Genomic DNA, 17,824 nt, shown 5'->3' with positions numbered 1-17,824 from the left:
AAAGTACCGAGGCACACGCCGTGGCTGCTCTGCTCGAAGAGAGATACTGTTGGACTGCCACAAATGGCGGCAAACAAGCCGAATAATTCCAGAACCGGAAACACTAGCCCGGAACCCCAACACCGTTCCTCGGCTGGGCGAGCTCGGCAATAGATATCTCGTGGAAAGAGATTGGATTGGCGGGGTAATTCAGCTAGTGTCTCTGGTCGCTGGCTACAGTGTGATAGGAGCTCTTTGCGTCTCGAAGAAGCATCAAATAATCCACTGGTCGGATGGTGTAGTTGGTTATCACGTCAGTCTAACACACTGAAGGTCTCCGGTTCAAACCCGGGTCTGATCATTTGTTTTGCCTCTTTTACTAATAACCATAATTTTTTCTTCCCAACTGGACGCCTTAGGTGTTACCGTTCTTATAACGCCTCATACTCAAATACTAATATTTGAGGTTAGGTGAGTCAACTTCCACACGTATACCTGTGCGCGGCGCAGAGCGGCTTGGTACTGTACGGGACTCCGAACAGTGGGGCTATTCACTGTGTCGTGAACTTTTGCAGGGGCTGAAGAGCTGGGCTGGGGTTAGGTCAGGTGATCGCGGGAACCTCGCGTTGTTGGTGGATCAGTCTCCAAAAGCAGTTATTTGGAAACGCGTTTCTAAGGCAAAAACACCACCGCCTTTGGCGACCAGGGTGCGTCCTCTTCCTATCCACCTAAGTTACATGCGTCCCGGTTCTGCTTGTTTCCGAATCGCCAGCCAATGCTAATTAAATCCAGGCTCTGTACGCCAATTCTTTCTACATTTCCCACCTCTCTCTTGCCATCGTTTTCCATTTTCGAACAGCGACCTCGTCGTCTTCATATAAACATCGCACGGCCATCGCGTCCCCAACGGCTTCCGCGTCCAAGATGGCAGAAACGCGTGAAAAAGCCGGCTTGCTCGACTCGTGCGTGATTGCATTTGTCCCGAGCAGGTCGTTGTCTGGCACTATGATCGATCAGGTAGGCGGCCAAGCGCGTTATCCAAGAATCCTCAAACCTAGCCCTGGCTAACGAGAAGATGGATAGTTCTCGCAGATTGTCCTGTCCCACGGCGGTGAAATTATCGAGCCCGATCGGCGAGGTAGAATCGCCATTGAACAGGCCACCCACGTTGTGTCCAGCACAATCGACTTCGACCAGTATGTCGAAGCCCAGGCCATGATGGTTCCTGTCGTTACTACCACCTGGCTCAAGAACACCATCAGTCGCAACAAGGTCGCTCAAGTCAGGCCGTTTTCACCCGACCCTCGCATGATATTCTCCAACGTGGTCCTCACCTGCGCCGATATTCCCGCCATGGACAAAGAGACCATTATTGGCGCCACCATGGCCCTAGGTGGAATGGAGTCGAAAGACTTGACCAAACAAACAACCCATATATGTGCCCTTTCCATGGACCACCCGAAGTGTATTGAGGCCCAGAAGAAGCATAGCAAGTGCAAGATTGTCCTTCCACATTGGTAAGCTGCCGGTGCAAGCAATTTGGACTGTGATCACTGGCTCACCACTCTCTAGGTTCGACGACTGCTTTAAGTTAGGGAAGAGAATCGACGAAGGTCCTTATTTGCTGCCAGACCCAGAGATTCTGCGAACACGACCAGAAGAGGCCGTCAAAATCACGAGCAGCCAGCATCTGGACGGTGCCACGTCGGCAATCCCAAGTACTGCGTTGTCTGTTGAGGGAGCGTCCAGGGGGAAGCTTACTATTTTCGCGCAGAAGAAAGTCATGTTGTCATGGGACCTCCCTATCAATGCACGGCTGAAGAAGATTCTCACTGATCTCATCCAAGGTGGTGATGGGGTGGTCATCGATGACGTTGAAGTGTGCGACATGTTCGTATGTCAATACCGCGATGGCTCCCAGTACATTCGTGCGTCACAAACCGGGAAAGATGTCGGCAGCCTGGCCTGGCTCTACCACCTGATTGTGCACAATGAATGGACGTCTCCTTTCCGACGTCTTCTGCACTATCCATTACCAAAGAATGGCATCCCCGGATTCAAGGATATGAAAATCACTTTATCCAATTATGGAGGTGATGCACGGATTTATCTCGAAAATCTCATCACGGCTTCCGGTGCGACATTTACGAAGACCATGAAGGCCGACAACACACATCTCATTACAGCTCGGATGCATAGCGAGAAGGTGGATGCTGCCAAGGACTGGAATATTGAGATTGTAAACAATCTCTGGATTGAGGAGAGCTATGCAGACTGCCAGGTCCTGAGTCTGTCCAACCCGAAATATAGCCACTTTCCTCCACGAACCAACCTGGGTGAGGTTATTGGCCAGACATTTCTTGATGAGCGCAGGCTCCATGATATGTACTACCCAGGAGGTGAGGAAACTTTGGATGGCGTAGCGAAGAGGAAGCGGAAAATCAATGATGCCGCTCAGGAGAATGTCTACTCAGTGGGACAAGCAGCCAAGAATTTCGACGTAATGAAAGACTCGAGTCCCCAAGTCACAAATTCTGCCAAGGGTACGCGAGCCGCAGCAGCCAAGCAGGACCTCACCACACCAGCGAAGGGCCGTCATGTCCGGTCCGGCAAAGAGAATGACACGCCATCGGTCGTTTCAGGAGCCGCCTCGACTAGCAGCCGTAGTGCCAAGGCAAAGGCGCTCTCTAAGATCCAGGGCTTGGCCCCCGACATTGCGCTGTACGAAAAGGAGAAGAAGCGCGCCAAAGACGGGCAAGGCCCATGGGGAGGCAAGCGAGCTGCGGACCAGATAGATAAGGATCAGACAAACAAGAGCTCGAGCCCAGCACGAAAACAGCCAGATGAGGAAGAGGACGTGCAGCAAAGCCTGCCCCGGAAAAAGAGACTGAAGCTTTCCCTACCTAAAATTAACGTGCGGATTTGCTTGACTGGGTTTGAGAGGTGGGTCAAACAGCCAGCAAAGGAGGAATCAGAGAGGGTACGTCCAGGTTTCAGTTCTTGCAGGTTATTTTCTGTACTAATTATCCTAACCCGATGCCATAGAAAAAACTCCGCGCGATGGGTATACACCTCGTTCAAGAAAACGTGCCCTGCGACTACCTAGCAGCGCCCCAGATGGTGCGCACCGTGAAATTCCTCCGCTGTCTCGCTCGGGGCGTCGAGGTAATCGACTCGTCGTTCATCACAGCTTGCCTGGAGAGCAGCGAGAGACCCGATATTGAGGATCACCGGCTCGTCGACCCGGAGAACGAAGCCAAACACGGAATCAACATCGAGACGGCCGTTGCGCGCGCACGCGTAAACGGCGGCAGCCTGCTCGCGGGCGTCGCCGTCTACTGCACTGCCGAAATCAAAAACGGTGTGGAAAGCTACAGGGCCATCGCTGAAGCGAACGGCGCCATATTCAAAGTCTACCGCGCGCGCGGTGGCGCCACCATCCGTCCGACTACGGTTGAAGAAGATGGCGGGGCCGCCCCGGAACCCGTCTACCTCCTCAGCCAGAAGTCACCATCGGAGAAGCTGCTCTGGCCGCGATTCGAAGAGATGGCACGCAAGGGCAACATGGAGCCCCGCATCGTTGTGACGGACTGGCTGCTGGACGTGGCGATGAAGCAGGAGCTGATATTTGATCCCAAGCATTTGGTGACGAGGTATTTTGACGAGAATAAGTTCTGAGCTACCAGCGTATATTTGGGGGTTTGAGGTGGATCAATTTTTCGCTAGCAGGCGAGCATTACTGGTGTTGGGGTATTTGCTGCGCTTCCTGTTGGATTTATATAGCTAGGGAGTCAGGCTCGACTGGGTGTCCCTTTGTCTCGAGTGTGCGAGTTTCGGAGTCGCCCACATTTACATCACGCCCCTCTGCGGACTGTCTGGTTAGATTGAGCTTTCTGGGGGAGCGCGGCCACGTAGATACGTGGCTTCTGGGGACCTCTTTCTCCCTCTCCCAAAGTAATAAAGCAAGAATTTCTCTGTGTCCGGCCTAAGAAGCGTGCCTTGCCTGTTCAGAAGAACTTAACGCCCTGGGAATCCTCGTGCCCGAAGATTTGCGCCTTGGCCCGCTTGACAAGGACGTGAAGGGCTTTCTGTAGCAGTTCGGGATCCAGGCCGTGAAATTCTGTTCTTGGGTAATTGCGATGAGCTTAGTTACTCGACGGACGACAGACATCCTCCCTTCACACAAGACATGTATGTCTCGGGCCGAAAGAAATGATGGACGAAATAGAAAATAGCAAGAGGGCTCCCTAAGCTCTGGAAAGGGTAACAATGGATAGTTAAACTGACCTGTCCCTCGCGTCGCGTCGCCCTCGGTCAGCTCGTACAGCGTCAGCACGCTGCCCTTCTGCCCCGTCTCGTCCACCCACGCCTCCACCAGCGCCGCCCACTCCTCGGGCGTCCGCCAGTAGATCCACGCCACGTCTCCCCCCCCTCCTACCCCTGAGCTGTTGCCGCCGCCGAAGCCCTCGCCGTCGTCGCCCGCGCCGCCCACGTACTCCGCCCGCCCGTCCTTGCGCAGGAAATCAACCACCTCCCGCGCGTCCGCCAGCCCGATGCGCCGCCCGATCTGCCGGTTGTGGAACAGCTCGCCCGCGCCGCCGCCGCCGTCTGCGTGGGAAGAGTCACCACCGCCTCCTGCTGTCATGGGCGCAGACGCCGACATGCCCGTCGACAGCGCCAGCCGGAAAATGCGGTGGTGCCGGCAGTACGCGAGCACCAGCGCCGCCCATTTGGTCAGCTGCGCGTGGTGCGTCGTCAGGTTCGTCTGCCACGTGAAGAAGGGCGGGAAGTAGTACTCGCGCGGGAACGTGAAGGCGGCGGTCCCGGGGGCGGGGGAGGGGGAGGCGCCAGCGGCCGGAGATTGCATCGCGTGCGCGAGGTCCGGTAGGTAATTGTTGGCTGGTTTTGCGGTCGTGAGTGTCTACGTATCTCTATTGTAAGCACTTCGTCGGTATGAGAGTCGTGATGCGTCCTTTATGTAGTCCAGGTCAAGTGGTTGCAGGATCAACGTGGATGGGAAGAATCGAGGTCATGGCGGGGTCGAGGTGTTGAGGACCGTGACAATCCCGCCTGGACAGGTTAATAATGGCGGGGTAGCTGCCGAGCGTCGGGAGCTTCGACGAGTTCACCCCCATTTCACGGTTGGCTTCAGGTACATGTCAAAAAGCAAAAGAACTTCGTGTCATAGAATGCTTGATATTGGGAGAGAGAGAGAGAAACACGTCAAATTTTCACAACGCCTGGGGCTATATCCAGCCTCTCCGCCGTCATGTCATCATTTCATCTAATCCAACCCACCCACAAAACCTTCTGCCCACTATCTCATAGCTCCAACGCCGCCGCCTCACAAAGACAACAACACCAGCCCACATGAATACCTAGTCTCCCAAATCATCAAAGAGACAGAGAATTTACACACACAACAATACCAAGGTAATTACAAGTCAAGCGCGCGGGTATCCTCTCTCATCTCGTCGCTGCCGAGCTCCTTCTCGAGCTCGTCGGCGACAAACGTCTCGTAATCCTCAAGGTTCTTCTGCACGTGCATCTTGAACTTGATCACGTCGTTGAGCATGCGCATCGTCTCGGTGTGGAGCTCCTCGCGCAGGGCGTTGGCCTTGAGCGTCAACTGCTCGTACCTGCACAAATTGTGTTAGTATATATGTGTTTGGCAGAAGGGGAGGGGAGATTAGGCATACTCGATGTTGGTGTTCATCTCGCGCTGCTCCATGAGCTGCACCGACTCGGAGAGTTGGGCGCGCATCTTGGCCAGCTCCTTCTCCATCTTCTCGATCTGGGCGTCTGACGACATTTTCTGTGTCGTGGTGACCTATCCAGACTTGTTAGCGTATGCATGTAAGGACGCCGGCCGCAAGAAAAAAGAGCTCCGCTCACCTCCTTGGTCTTCTCGTACTCCTCCTCGGCGGCGCGCACGCGGTGCTCGAGAGCCTCGACCTCGCTGCGCTTGTCCTCGATGGCCTCCTTGGCGCGGTCGAGCAGGTCGTGGTCCTCCATCATGCGGTCCATGGCCAGCTTCCTGCGCTCCGAGACTTCCTTCCTGAGCGCTACGAAGCCGTCCTTAACTTGGCCCCGTAGATCCAGGTTGAGAATGTGCGCCGGCTGGTACCCCGTGACCGCGTCCACCAGCAGCCTGTCGCTCTCGGCCCCCGGGCCCCCGCTGCTGCTGCCGGTGCCGTAGGACCCGTGGAGCTGCTGAGATGAGGAGAAGTTCGGCCCCCCGCCGCTCACCGTCACCTGCAGCTCTAGGTCCTTCCCCTTGGCGTTGACGGCCGTCGACGGTATGAGGCCGATCTGGTACGCGACCGTGTTGTAGCGGTCCACCATGCGCTCGAGCTCGTCGAGCTTTTGGCTTGCCTCCATCTCCTTGTCGGCCACTTTTTTCTTGACGTCCTCGAGTCTCTGCGCCGCCGACTCGATGCTCTTCTGTAACCGCTCGCGCTCCGACGTCATGCGGTCAATGTCCTGCATACTGATGCCCTGGTCGTCGACGGCCTTTTGTAGCCGCCGCCGCTCGTCCTCGGCCTCCTTCAGCTCTACGTGGAGCTTGTCGAGCTCCTCCTGCAAGACCTGGATGCGCGACTCGTACTTCTCGGACCGCTGCATCGCTAGTGTGTTGTACTCCTCGAACTTGACCTTGTCTTCCTCCATGATCTTGAAGTGGTTGTCGAGTACGGCTGGGTCGGGGGTTGACTTCTCTAGATCCTCTATTTCCTTTAACAGTCGCGCGTTTTCGCCTTCAAGGATCTCCAGCTCCTGGATGTACCGCGCGTTGGACCGCTCGAACGCCCTGGCCATGCCCTGGACGTGAGGCGCCAGCGCTCGCTCGACGTCCTCATCCCCGGCTTCGTCGTCCATGTTGAGCCAGTCCTTGTACGCGCCCTTCAGGAAGTCGAAGATGATGTGATCGCCAGCTACATCGATGCCCGCTTCTACGCAGGCGTCGTCGTAGTGGTGGCTCGCGTACCGCTCCATCATCTGGGCCAGCTGCATCATCCAGTGCAGCAACCCTAGGAATGTGCTCCAATTCTGGCCACCTACGGCCGCGATCTGGCTCTTGGTGATGCTCTTCTCATACGGGTAACGCAGCTGTTTCAGCAGCGGCGGCACCTCTTGGTCTATATTTTTTTGAAAGCGGTAGCTCGGGTCGATCTGGTGGTACAGCCACTGGAACATGTAGTTGAAGTCCTTTTGTGTCGGCGACTTGATGAAGTTGTCGGACAGCTTGTGGCTCATCGTCATCTCGAAGTTGTGCTTGGTGAGGTACTCCAGCAGCTCCTGACCGATGCGCGTCTGGTACGAACGGTCCTTGAGCGGCCTCGGATCGCGCGGCACGCCCGCCGCCTGGGGTACCTGCTGGAAAAAGCTCTGGTGGCCCATGCTGCCGCCGGCCGAGGGGCGCGCGCGGTAGATGCTGCTGCGGCGCTCGCCATCGGTGGAAGAAGTGTGGGCACCACCAGGCGTGTACGGCTTCAGCAGAGCCGTGTTGTTGTTATTGTTGCTATTGTTGGTGCTGAGAAAATTGCTGTTGTGGACCGACGCGCGCTTCACAGACGACAGGCCAATGTCGGCGAGATTGGTTCCAGACGACGAGCGCTGGAAGAGCGGCTGGCTCGGCCGCGACAGGGCAAGCGAGTGCCGTGACCCCGACACGGACCGCACATGGCTGGTGGACGACCGCTTCATGGCCGACGGCGGCTGCGGGATGGCTGAGTTCAGATTGAGACCGCCTAGTGCTCCAAGAGTCTAGAGAGATGCGACGGATGGCAGGTCAGCAGAAAGTCAGGTCTGGGTTTCTGCTCGAGAGTCAATTCTGCAGAGCAAGACGGGGCAGTCGCAGTTCGTACCTCCCTGGGCCTGCGGACACTCCACAAGCCTGGCTCCTGCGACATGGCGTGAAGGTAGATTTGGCTGGTCCGTTTGCGCCTCTAGCTGTTGCGACTCGGCGAAATAAATGTGTGCGACGCGCAAAAAGGGTTGTTAATTGTGTGCAGTTTCCAATTTGAATAGTTGCCGCCGCGTGAAGCAGCCGCGCTTCGTCCTATTTTGAGATTCCAATTCTAGTCAAGGGCTCCAATCTTGAAGAAGGGGAAAGATGCGATGCAGTGCGATGCAGTGTGGTGACCAGTCGTTGGTTGCTCAGGTAAACAAAAGCGCGGCCCGTTATTGGTGCCCGTTCTGCGGCGCCAAACAAGGATAAAGCGGGCCTTATGCAACGGCAGGCACGTGACATTGAAAGCAAGCTTTCCCCCACAACTCAATTATGAGTGGGGGGCGCTGGCCGCCAGCTGCCGGCGCGTGGGAACGTGCAAGCCGCAAGCCGCCTTGAACCTCGGCTTGCTCACACCTTCAATCCATCATCGGTCATCAGCCATCCCATTTTCGGCGCCCTTTCACCACAGGCGCCTTTGCGCAAACACCCCCGAGCCCGAGATACAAGCCCCTTTGCGCTCTTGCATCCAGGTTTCGATAGGCAATGACGAGAGGGTAAAGCAGCAGTCTCCAGAATGGCCATCCGCGAGGATCTGGTCGCTTCAGCGGCCAAGTGTATGCCGCCTCTCCCCTGTCCGCTCTCTCCCGAAAACTGATCCATCCCATCCCTCATCGCGGGATGCGGAAAGCTGATATATCCTCTGTTCCCTTCTAGTCTTGCAAGATCCGAGCGTCGCCGCCTCTCCGATCGAGAAACGAATCGCGTTCCTGCAGGCTAAGAATCTCACCCCGGAAGAAGTTAACGCCGCCCTCTCCCGGTTCGCCCCCGATGCAGCGGCAGCTCCGCAACCACAACCCTCCCATGGCTCTCCGTCTGCCGTCGCTCAGTCGCAGCCATATTACGGCCAGTACGCGCAACAATACCCGCCGTACGCATGGCAGCCACCGCCCCCAGAAGCTCCGCGCCGCGACTGGAGGGACTGGTTTATCATGGCGACAGTGGTCGGAGGTGTCTCGTATGGACTGTTCAATCTAGGCAAGGTAAGCAAAGTTCCCACCTCGTTGCTAGACTAGAGGCTAACTAGCGACAGCGCTACATCTATCCCCTTGTCGCGCCGCCCACTCCGGAACGGCTTGAGCAGGACAAGAAGGCCATTGATGAGCAGTTTGAAAAGACGTTTGCGCTCGTCGAGCAGCTTGCCAAGGACACAGAGGCGCTAAAGGCTGCCGAGCAGGAGCGGACTGAGAGGCTGGACACGGCGCTCGGCGAGCTCGAGAATGTTATCAGCGACCTGAAGTCAGCGAACCGCCGGCGAGACGACGAGGCGGAGCGACTACGCGACGATGTGCAGAACCTGAAGGACTCGATCCCGCGCGCCATGTCTACCCAAAAGGACTTGACCGACAACAGGCTGCGCGACGTTAATACGGAGCTCAAGAGCCTCAAAACTCTGATCACGCAGCGCATGAACCCCACCGCCACCTCGACCAGTGTCAACAACTACCTGCGGCCGAACCAGAATACCGGCAGCACGTCGCCCGCCGCGAAACCCGCGACGGTGGAGGCCAGCAGCGAGAACGGAGAAGTAAATAGCAAGACTGCGACGACACCAGCGGCGGCCGAGGAGCCGAAGCGTCCCGAGTATCAGGATTTCCCTTCGGGGCTAGGCCGGAGCTCGCCTTTTAATAGCGGCATGACGCAGAAGGCATCGATTCCGGCTTGGCAGATGATGGCTTCCAAGACTGCAGGATCGTCGTCATCGGCGGCACCTGTGAATGGGTTAGAGTCCGGGAGCAGTGACACCCATGAGGCTGCGGGAAGTTCATAAAACAAATGTCTCGCCGAATGTGAAACGGTTGGGGTTAATTGTCTTCTTTTTTTTTTGTCTACAGCTTTGTATAATACATCACACACTGGACCCAGCGGCTTGCCTCTGCGTTCCTGGTTCCCGGGTCAGAAAACCCTCGGGGTATCGAATCTATCTGGGTGAGGGTTCTCTCGTCACCTTTTTCTGTCTTTTTTGAACAGCTGACTAGTGTATGTGTCTAACACTATCGGATACTCGGAGGTGCTCCCTTGTCCGTTGTTGGGTCGGCGGTCCGTATACTCTCCTCGGTCAATGGGCACATCTCACAGCTTTCATTCTGTGTGCAACACTCCAACGATTTAACATGGTGTTTTCTAAGTTTAGGCAAGGTAGGTGTTTATACCCCTTTACATGAGCTTGGCCTTGTTTTAACTTTCATGACGTGAGAATGAAGGGGGTTTGCTGCACTTGTTTGACTCCCCGACACCCAGTCCGCCCCTTTTAGCGTTTTCCTCTGCAGTTACAACTTCAACATCACCCCATATGTGCAACTTGACATGCGGGGGGTGCATGCTGTTCGGGGCGTTACTTTTCCTTCACTTTTTTTACCCGCTCGCTGGCATGGCCTGGCATGGCCTGGCCGGGTCGAGTCGGGGGAAAGAACTGAACCCGTTCGGTATGCCCGCTGCGGGAAGCGTTACATAGCGATGACCTCGCTCTTGTTCTCGCAGTATGTGCAGTGCAGTGCCGGGCGGCTCGAGTTCGTTGTCGGTATGCAACTGCCCGCAGCAGATCCAGCGCCTCAAGCAAGTGCGACAACGGGGAAAGTCCTCGATTTGCTCCCCGTCGAATCGGGCTCGGGGTGATGAACGTTGGCCCGAGATGTCCGACTTCTGGCTTTTGATGTCTCGAGGGTTGTTCTCCAGCTCAAGATAAGAGAGACACTTGCACTGCGATATCTGTTATGGTCCTTCGTCCTCACCGCGTTTCTCATCACACCTGCTTTTGCCTTGGGATGTCAAACTCACACAGCTCAGTCAGTGGGTTACATGAGGATTTACCTTACCTTATTTGACTTCACTGTGTACAACTACTCTTTTTTCACTTTTGCCTCATAACCAGCCATAACAGGCACATAATCTCTATCTCTATCCCCCCCTCCCCCCGTCAGAAAGCAATTACCCAACGCCAGACTTCGAGCCGGCGCCGCCGCCAGCAGCCATGGTCCAATTATCCATCATTCTCGCGGTGCTTAGCAAAGTGCCGCTTGCGTCCAAGGTGGCCTTGCTGCACATGCTTCGCATGTCCGAGGCATCCAAGTACCAGACGCTGCGTGTCGAGCTCTCCGTTGCCGTGATACGCTCTTTCTTGGCCGCCACGCCCGCGCCAAGCATGACGACGCTTCAGAGTTTCTTCGCCATCGACATCCCCGTCAAAGGCAAGATATGGATCAGCAAATACAGCGTGCCGGTGCCGGCCGAGTCCGACGTCGCGGGGGCCGTTGCGCGCGCCATCGACGGGCTAAGCACTCCGGAGATTGCCAAGATGGACCGCTCGAGAATGCCCGAGCCGGTCCCGGTCGCGGCAGAATGGACGGGCTACCGAGCCAACGCGAAGGACGATTCGGACCCGCCGGCCCTGCCAGAGAAGGAGCTGTACGCCGAGATGATGAAGGAGGTCAAAACCCCCGTGACCGTCCTCTACTTCCACGGAGGCGCCTACTGCATCATGGAGCCATCGAACTACCGACCTTTAAACCAGAAGCTCGCCAAGCTGACGGGCGGCCGGTGCTACTCGGTATCCTATCGCCTCGCACCGCAGAACCCATTCCCGGCAGCACTGATGGACGCCCTTTCCTCCTACCTCGGGCTCCTCTACCCCGCCCCAGATGCCTTCCATGAGCCTGTACGGCCCGAGCATATTGTCCTGTGCGGCGACAGGTGAGTTTCTTCCCCTTCGGCAGACTTTATCTTTGCACGTGTGCCGCCCACTTACCCTCTCCTGCTGGGCGAATGCTAACCTCGGAACCCGCAACGCAAACAGTGCAGGTGCACATCTCAGCATGGCGTTGGTGCAGACGCTGCTCGAGCTCAAGCGCCAAGGGGCACAGGTGCTATGGCAAGGGCAGCAAAGGGACGTGCCTCTGCCGGCGGGTATGGCCATGAACTCGCCATGGGCCGACATCACGGTCAGCTCGCCGTCGTGCAAGAGCAACGCGGCCTTCGACTACTTGCCGACGCTGGAGCAGCAAGTCGACGTCGAGGCGGGGCGGCCAGCGTGCGCGGCGTGGCCGGCCAACCCGCCGCGCACGACCATGTACGCCGAAGACAGGCTAGTGATGCACCCGCTCGTGTCGCCGCTGCTAGCGCCCGCCGGCAGCTGGGCCGGCGCCCCGCCTGCCTACATCTGCACGGGCTGGGAGCTCGTGGCGGACGAGGACAAGCTCACGGCCACGCGCCTCCACGAAGACGGCGTGCCGGTCGTCTTCGAGGAGTACGAGGCCATGCCGCACATCTTCGCCGTCGTCTTCCCGGACATCGACGTCACGCGGCGCTGCATGGACGGCTGGGCTGGCTTCATCAACAGGGTCGTCGAGGCCCCGGCCGCCGTGCGCAGCAGCTTCGTGACAATCAAGGCCAAGACGCTCGCCGAGGTCGACCTCGACCCGGACACGCTGGCCCCGTACGATCTCGACTACTTCCGGGAGCGCGTGAAGGTGCGGCTGCAGATGGGCTGGGTAAGGGACTCGGGCCTCGGTCTCGTCAAGGCATGATTTTCATTTCATGTCTGTCTCCCACCCCAGATAAAATGGCAACTGGGACATGGGATAGATTTTGAGAGATTCCAGAGATGGCAGTTGTGATTTATTGTGGCCTGTTTTATTGATTGCAGATGGATTTCCGGTGTTGGGAGGTATTGTACAGCTTGTAGCCTTGTAAGGGGTCGGAAAAAGAAGAGAAAATCAGTAGATTTTAGAAACTGAATTTAAAATTCCCCATTCATCATGATGCTCTGTATTTTCCGGCATATTAGTACCATCTGGTGATATCGCACCTTCCTCACACTTGCAGGGGCGTAAAATACGCAGCGCGGACTTCGGAATACGGATGCATACATGGATCGTGCTCCTAGTGCCATTTCAATGTTTGCTAGGGACCCACACGCAAGCAGCGACTTGGCTTGCTCAGTGCCAACACATTACGACTCTTTCCTTGTCGCAGCTTTGAAGAGGAACTTTGGACTAGCACATGGGGTTGTGGGAAAGACAAAGGCGGACCGACCATCAGTGAAGACCCTCTCCCCCTCCAAAGAGAATAAAAAAAGAAGAAAAAAATGGCCATAGAACGGCACGCAGCTGCCGTGGCGCGCATCGCCACCACAGTGCGCGGCTTCTTTGACCGCTCCGAGCCGTACCGAATCTTTCACGGCAGCACCAACTCGACGCGGCCCGCCCGCGGCCCCGGCGCCCGCGTCGTCGACATCAGCGAGCTGCGGAATGTGCTGTCGGTCGACCCCGTGCAGCGCACCGCCCTGGTCGAGCCCAATGTGCCCATGGACCGTCTCGTCGAGGCCACGCTGGCGCACGGCCTGGTGCCGCCCGTCGTCATGGAGTTCCCCGGCATCACCGCCGGCGGCGGCTATGCCGGCACGGCGGGCGAGAGCAGCAGCTTCCGCCACGGCTTCTTCGACGACAACGTCGAGAGCGTCGAGATGGTTCTTGCTGACGGCAGCGTCCACCGTGTCAGCGGCGCCCCCAGCGACGAGCGCGCAGACCTCTTCCGCGGGGCCGCTGGCGCCGTCGGCACCCTCGGCGTCGCCACCCTGCTGGAGCTCCGCCTGATGAAGGCACGCAAGTTCGTGCGCACCAGCTACCGCCGCACGTCGAGCGTGGCCGAGGCCGTGGCTGCCGTGCGCGAGGCCGTGCGCGACCCGGCGACGGACTACGTCGACGGCATCCTCTTCAGCAAGGACCACGGCGTCGTCATCACGGGCACGCTGACCGACGAGAACCCCCCCGACGGCGTCAAGCCGCAAACCTTCAGCGGCGCGTGGGACCCCTGGTTTTATCTGCACGCCAAGGAGCGCACTGCTGACGCCACTGGCACCACGGCATCTAATAAGCCAAGTTCCGCGGTTGTTGATTATATTCCTCTCGCCGAGTACCTCTTCCGCTACGACAGGGGGGGGTTCTGGGTCGGCGCGGCCGCGTTCAAGTACTTCTGGATGGTACCGTTCAACCGGTTTACGCGGTGGTTCCTCGACGACTTTTTGCACACGCGCATGATGTACCGCGCGCTGCACGGGTCCGGCGAGAGCGCCCGCTTCGTCGTGCAGGACATCGCCATGCCCTTCGCCATGGCCGAGGCCCTCGTCGACTATACGGCCCGCGAGCTCGACATCTGGCCGCTGTGGCTGTGTCCGCTGCAGCGGCGCGCCCCGCCGACGTTCCACCCCTTCACCACCACGCCCGCCGGAAGCACCAGCACCAGCAGCAGCGCCGAGAAGCCTCAGCCCACTGTCCACGAGGAAGCCGCCGTCACCGCCACCACCACCACCACCACAACAACAGCACCCCCCGCCACCACGCAACAACAGGAAGAAGACTCCATGATGCTCAACGTCGGCGTGTGGGGCTGGGGCCCTTCGCAACCCGCCGACTTCGTGGCCAAGAACCGGGCGCTCGAGGCGCGCGTGCGCGATCTTGGCGGCATGAAGTGGCTGTACGCGCACACGTACTACCCGCCGGCCGAGTTCTGGCGCATGTACGGCGGGCGGGCGTGGTACGATGCGCTGCGGTCCAAGTACAAGGCCACGAGCCTGCCGAGCGTCTGGGACAAGGTGCAAGTCGATGCCGACGCGCAGACGCACCGCAGGCGCAGCTGGCTCAAGAGCGTCCGCCCCGTCGGCGGCCTGTGGGGCATCTACCAGAGCATCCGCAGCCGCGACTACATGCTGCACCGCGGGGCCGGGTGGAAGTACAAGGCCGGGGAGGAGAAGAAGTGATTTGAGCAAGATGGGTTTAGGTGTAGAAGCAAAAAGGGAAAGTAAAGGAGGTTAGTAAATACGAGCAGAGAGATTGGGCGCGGTAGCCTGTATATTCCCTTGAGTCATTCATTGTACGATACTTGCGAATCAGTTTCGATATACGGAATTAGAACAGATAGACTGTATAAAAGGTTTCACTGACGGAACGAGCACATCTTATTCTTGTACAAACCACCGTAATTCATTAGGAAAATATCCACGATTCACAACTCCAGGAACGGGGTATTTCGCAAGACGACATATTCATCAGAGGTCGTCTACATAAATCTGCCAACAATGCCTGGCCGCTGTAAACCATGCCCGTCCCATAAAAGCCTCCCATCATATTAATATTGGCGTGCCGTTCGTCTCACATCACAGTCGTATTCGTCCATCATTTCCACCAACCCCCACAAGCAAGTACGATTTGGATCAGACAAATGGAGAAAACCCCATCCACACCACGATTTTCAAAGCTGGATAGACGCCAGCTCCTCGACGACGAACTCGGTAAAGGCCTGCTGCAGCTCGATGCCGACGCGCGAGTCGTTGGACTGCTCGGCCAGCTCGTCGACGCCAAAGCCGCTGGCGCCGTGCGCCCAGAGGCAGCGCGTCACGGCGCTGCAGTAGCGGTCGCCGACGAGGTGGCGCAGCTCCGCGAGCGGGTTGCTCGGGGCTGCCGTGTTCTTCTTGTTGCTCTTGGCTTTCTTGCCGTCCCCTGGCATCCCGCTGCCGCTGTCATTCTCGGGAGGGACAAGGAACGGCGCGGGGTGCTGTGGAGGTGTCGGCAAGCCGAGGAGCCAGTCGCGCACGAGTTTGGATTGCTCGAGGGGGACTGCCAGAGGAGTTCTTCCGCCTCTCCTCCTTTTCTTCTCCTTGTTTTCTCCGTTGCTGGTGCTGTTGTGGCTGGTGCCGCCTAGGTTCAGAATGCGGTGCAGCGGCCGCCAGTGCGCAATTTCGAGCAGCACCAGCCCCAAGCTGTAGAGGTCGTACGTCTTGCGCGAGTTGCGTTCCGTCGGCGGCTGGCGCTGGATGCTGGGCCAGCGGTAGAGGTCCCACACTGTGTCGGCATCGCGGTGCGTCGTCTGCCCGCCGTCTGGGCGGGAGAACTCGAAGCCCGAGAGCACCGGCTTCTCGGGGTCGAAAGAGCCTCTTATGTAGTTGTCGTCATCATCGAACTCCTCGCCGCTACTGCCGTCGGCGTTGTCTTCGTCGTCGACATCTGTTTCTTCATGGAAGTGAAAGACGATGTTGTCGCTAAATATGCCCTTGTGCAGCCAGTTGACCGCGTGGAGGTTCAGCAGGGTCGAACAGAGGGCCCTGGCCATGGCGACACGTTGCGCCAGCGTCGGTTTGAACCGGTCGTCGCCCTCCTCGGCCAGGAGGAGAAAATCATAGAGGGAGACGACGCGCGACTCGTAGTCGCAGCCTTCGGGCATCTTGAAGATCCAGCCGTAGCGCTCAGCACCCGACACCTCGCGGTCGTCAAAGTAGCCAACGCATTCTGGCGCGTGCAGCGTCTCGGGCTTGGGCAAATGCAGCATCTCGGCCAGCGCCACAGTCCGTAGGGCCGCCTCTTGGTCCTTGGCGGAGCCCGGAGCAAAGTCGCCAAGGGCTTTCCACTCGATCCAGACGGGGATGTTGCCCTGACGGCCGTGCGTGTTCAGAATCCCGTGCGGCCGCGCTAGAGTCTCGGGGCGCAGGTCAGGGGGCTCATTCCAATCTAGATCTTCGGCGAGCTGCTCTTCTGTGTATTTGCGGACTGTGATGCCTGCCTCGTCTTCTAGACTCGCCTGCACGTCGTCACTGCTGTTATCGCCGCTGGTGCCGTCACCTCCGCCATTGCTCTCTCGAGCCTTGAGCCGCGAGAGGATAGCATCTGAGGTGCGGCTAATCTTCTTCAGCTGCACTAGATCCTGGAGATTCCTGTCGTTGTGGTGGGCGTAGCGCTCGCGGCGGGTGCTTGACGAGGTGTTGATGAGGCTAGTGACGGCGTCGAACATGTCTTTTAGGCCCTGGATGTCATTGCGTGCCAGGATCATCTCGCGGTACGTCTTGGCCGTGATGTCGTCGATGCGGCGCCCCCGATAGTCACGCATCAGCTCGTGGAGGCGTTCTGTCAGCACGTGCAGGTCGCGCAGCAGAGTCTCAAACTCTTCCTTGTCTACAGCCACCCACCGCACGCGCGCTGGGTGTGTGACAATCTCCTTGGTGTTCCTCCCCGCTTTGCCGAGGAAGTCGCGGATGTGGTTGGTGCCACGCCGGTGCCTTCGTGCCTTTTTCTCGGCCTCGTATGACACGGCCAGACTGGACACCTGCTTGACCACGTCGACGTCGACGTCCGTCGGTGATACAGAAGCGGTTGCCTTTTCTTGGGTGGAGGACGAGCTGTGTTTGTCCTTGCCGGCGTCACTGCTGCTAGTGCTGGCCGAGGATGCTTCTGGGTTGAGCTCGTTCCCGTACCGCGAGTTGAGCTCTCTGAACTCGGCGAGAAGCCACTGGATCCGGGACACGATGCCAACCAACTCGGTTGCGTTGGTCCCTAGCGTGACGGCGAGCGAGCCGCCCTCAGGAACGTGGACAAAACCGGCAGCCTTTCCCCAGGCCAAGACGCGGTTGTACTCGATGATGAGCTGCAACCGATATTTTTCGCACTCCTTGGGCATGTCGACCAAGGCGCTGAAGAACTTGAAGACTAGCCAAGCGGGTAACACGGTTAGCCACCTGCATGCCGTATTCGTACAGTAGGGCTGACAAACGTACGACGCATGGCATTGTCAAAGACATCCCAGGCCACCCCAATGATGCCGCCAGCCGTTGTTAATGGCTCCATGGCCACGGCAGTCTCGTCGGCGTCTACCGGTACCCTAGTCTCTCTTGAGAAGGGTATGAATGGTGTCCATGCGACCTAGGTCAAGGACCCGGCGATGTTTGCTAGATAAATGCCAGACACAAGCTGTTGACCAGTCAAGGAATCGGGTCAGTCACGCAGTGGTTGTTGGTCGAAAAATGTATCCATCTGCCAAGAAGCGTTGCTGCATATAGAACTGAAGGGATCTCGA

General features: G+C 57.9%; 6 protein-coding genes and 1 non-coding gene across 7 annotated transcripts; 5 read left to right on the top strand and 2 right to left on the bottom strand.

The window, feature by feature from the left end:
* The first annotated feature begins 266 nt into the window (after nucleotides 1-266).
* On the top strand, nucleotides 267-340 carry B0T26DRAFT_t210. Its single transcript has one exon. It is a non-coding gene; the product is annotated as a tRNA-Val (tRNA).
* A 563-nt stretch (nucleotides 341-903) lies between these two features.
* Nucleotides 904-3,657, top strand: B0T26DRAFT_652440 (uncharacterized protein; the record flags this gene model as incomplete). The annotated part of the gene is made up of 4 exons (XM_060438367.1): nucleotides 904-996; nucleotides 1,063-1,496; nucleotides 1,552-2,959; nucleotides 3,025-3,657. 4 exons carry the CDS (start codon nucleotides 904-906, stop codon nucleotides 3,655-3,657), a joined length of 2,568 nt encoding a protein of 855 aa, XP_060293048.1.
* B0T26DRAFT_421985 (ESCRT-II complex subunit-domain-containing protein) lies at nucleotides 3,536-5,131 on the bottom strand. The gene is made up of 2 exons (XM_060434912.1): nucleotides 4,267-5,131; nucleotides 3,536-4,099 (listed from the first exon to the last, which is right to left on the bottom strand). The coding sequence occupies exons 1-2, from the start codon at nucleotides 4,844-4,846 to the stop codon at nucleotides 3,987-3,989; spliced, it is 693 nt and encodes a 230-aa protein (XP_060293047.1). The 5' UTR covers nucleotides 4,847-5,131; the 3' UTR covers nucleotides 3,536-3,986.
* A 3,640-nt stretch (nucleotides 5,132-8,771) lies between these two features.
* On the top strand, nucleotides 8,772-10,026 carry B0T26DRAFT_421326 (uncharacterized protein). The gene is made up of 2 exons (XM_060434910.1): nucleotides 8,772-8,970; nucleotides 9,021-10,026. Exons 1-2 carry the CDS (start codon nucleotides 8,920-8,922, stop codon nucleotides 9,756-9,758), a joined length of 789 nt encoding a protein of 262 aa, XP_060293046.1. The 5' UTR covers nucleotides 8,772-8,919; the 3' UTR covers nucleotides 9,759-10,026.
* A 932-nt stretch (nucleotides 10,027-10,958) lies between these two features.
* B0T26DRAFT_653884 (alpha/beta hydrolase fold-domain-containing protein) lies at nucleotides 10,959-12,510 on the top strand (the record flags this gene model as incomplete). The annotated part of the gene is made up of 2 exons (XM_060438501.1): nucleotides 10,959-11,677; nucleotides 11,781-12,510. The coding sequence occupies 2 exons, from the start codon at nucleotides 10,959-10,961 to the stop codon at nucleotides 12,508-12,510; spliced, it is 1,449 nt and encodes a 482-aa protein (XP_060293045.1).
* Nucleotides 12,511-13,070: 560 nt separating this feature from the next.
* On the top strand, nucleotides 13,071-14,741 carry B0T26DRAFT_653687 (uncharacterized protein; the record flags this gene model as incomplete). The annotated part of the gene is made up of 2 exons (XM_060438477.1): nucleotides 13,071-14,255; nucleotides 14,334-14,741. 2 exons carry the CDS (start codon nucleotides 13,071-13,073, stop codon nucleotides 14,739-14,741), a joined length of 1,593 nt encoding a protein of 530 aa, XP_060293044.1.
* A 491-nt stretch (nucleotides 14,742-15,232) lies between these two features.
* Nucleotides 15,233-17,595, bottom strand: B0T26DRAFT_653273 (prion-inhibition and propagation-domain-containing protein; the record flags this gene model as incomplete). Its single annotated transcript, XM_060438443.1, has 5 exons — nucleotides 15,233-15,448; nucleotides 15,518-15,912; nucleotides 15,955-17,133; nucleotides 17,176-17,457; nucleotides 17,526-17,595. 5 exons carry the CDS (start codon nucleotides 17,593-17,595, stop codon nucleotides 15,233-15,235), a joined length of 2,142 nt encoding a protein of 713 aa, XP_060293043.1.
* Nucleotides 17,596-17,824: the final 229 nt, after the last annotated feature.

This window comes from Lasiosphaeria miniovina (genome assembly GCF_030549165.1).
Source record: "Lasiosphaeria miniovina strain SMH2392-1A chromosome Unknown B0T26scaffold_6, whole genome shotgun sequence".
Classification (NCBI taxonomy): Eukaryota; Fungi; Ascomycota; class Sordariomycetes; order Sordariales; family Lasiosphaeriaceae; genus Lasiosphaeria; species Lasiosphaeria miniovina.
The sequence above is the reverse complement of the archived record's forward strand: the minus strand, read 5'-3'. Positions and strand labels throughout refer to the sequence as shown.

Coding starts and splice junctions, on each gene's coding strand:
- B0T26DRAFT_421985 (XM_060434912.1), bottom strand. CDS start 4,846: ATGCAATCTCCGGCCGCTGGCGCCTCCCCCTCCCCCGCCCCCGGGACC. Junction 4,100..4,266: donor CGACGCGACGCGAGGGACAG/GTCAGTTTAACT, acceptor ACCCAAGAACAG/AATTTCACGGCCTGGATCCC.
- B0T26DRAFT_421326 (XM_060434910.1), top strand. CDS start 8,920: ATGGCGACAGTGGTCGGAGGTGTCTCGTATGGACTGTTCAATCTAGGC. Junction 8,971..9,020: donor GACTGTTCAATCTAGGCAAG/GTAAGCAAAGTT, acceptor AACTAGCGACAG/CGCTACATCTATCCCCTTGT.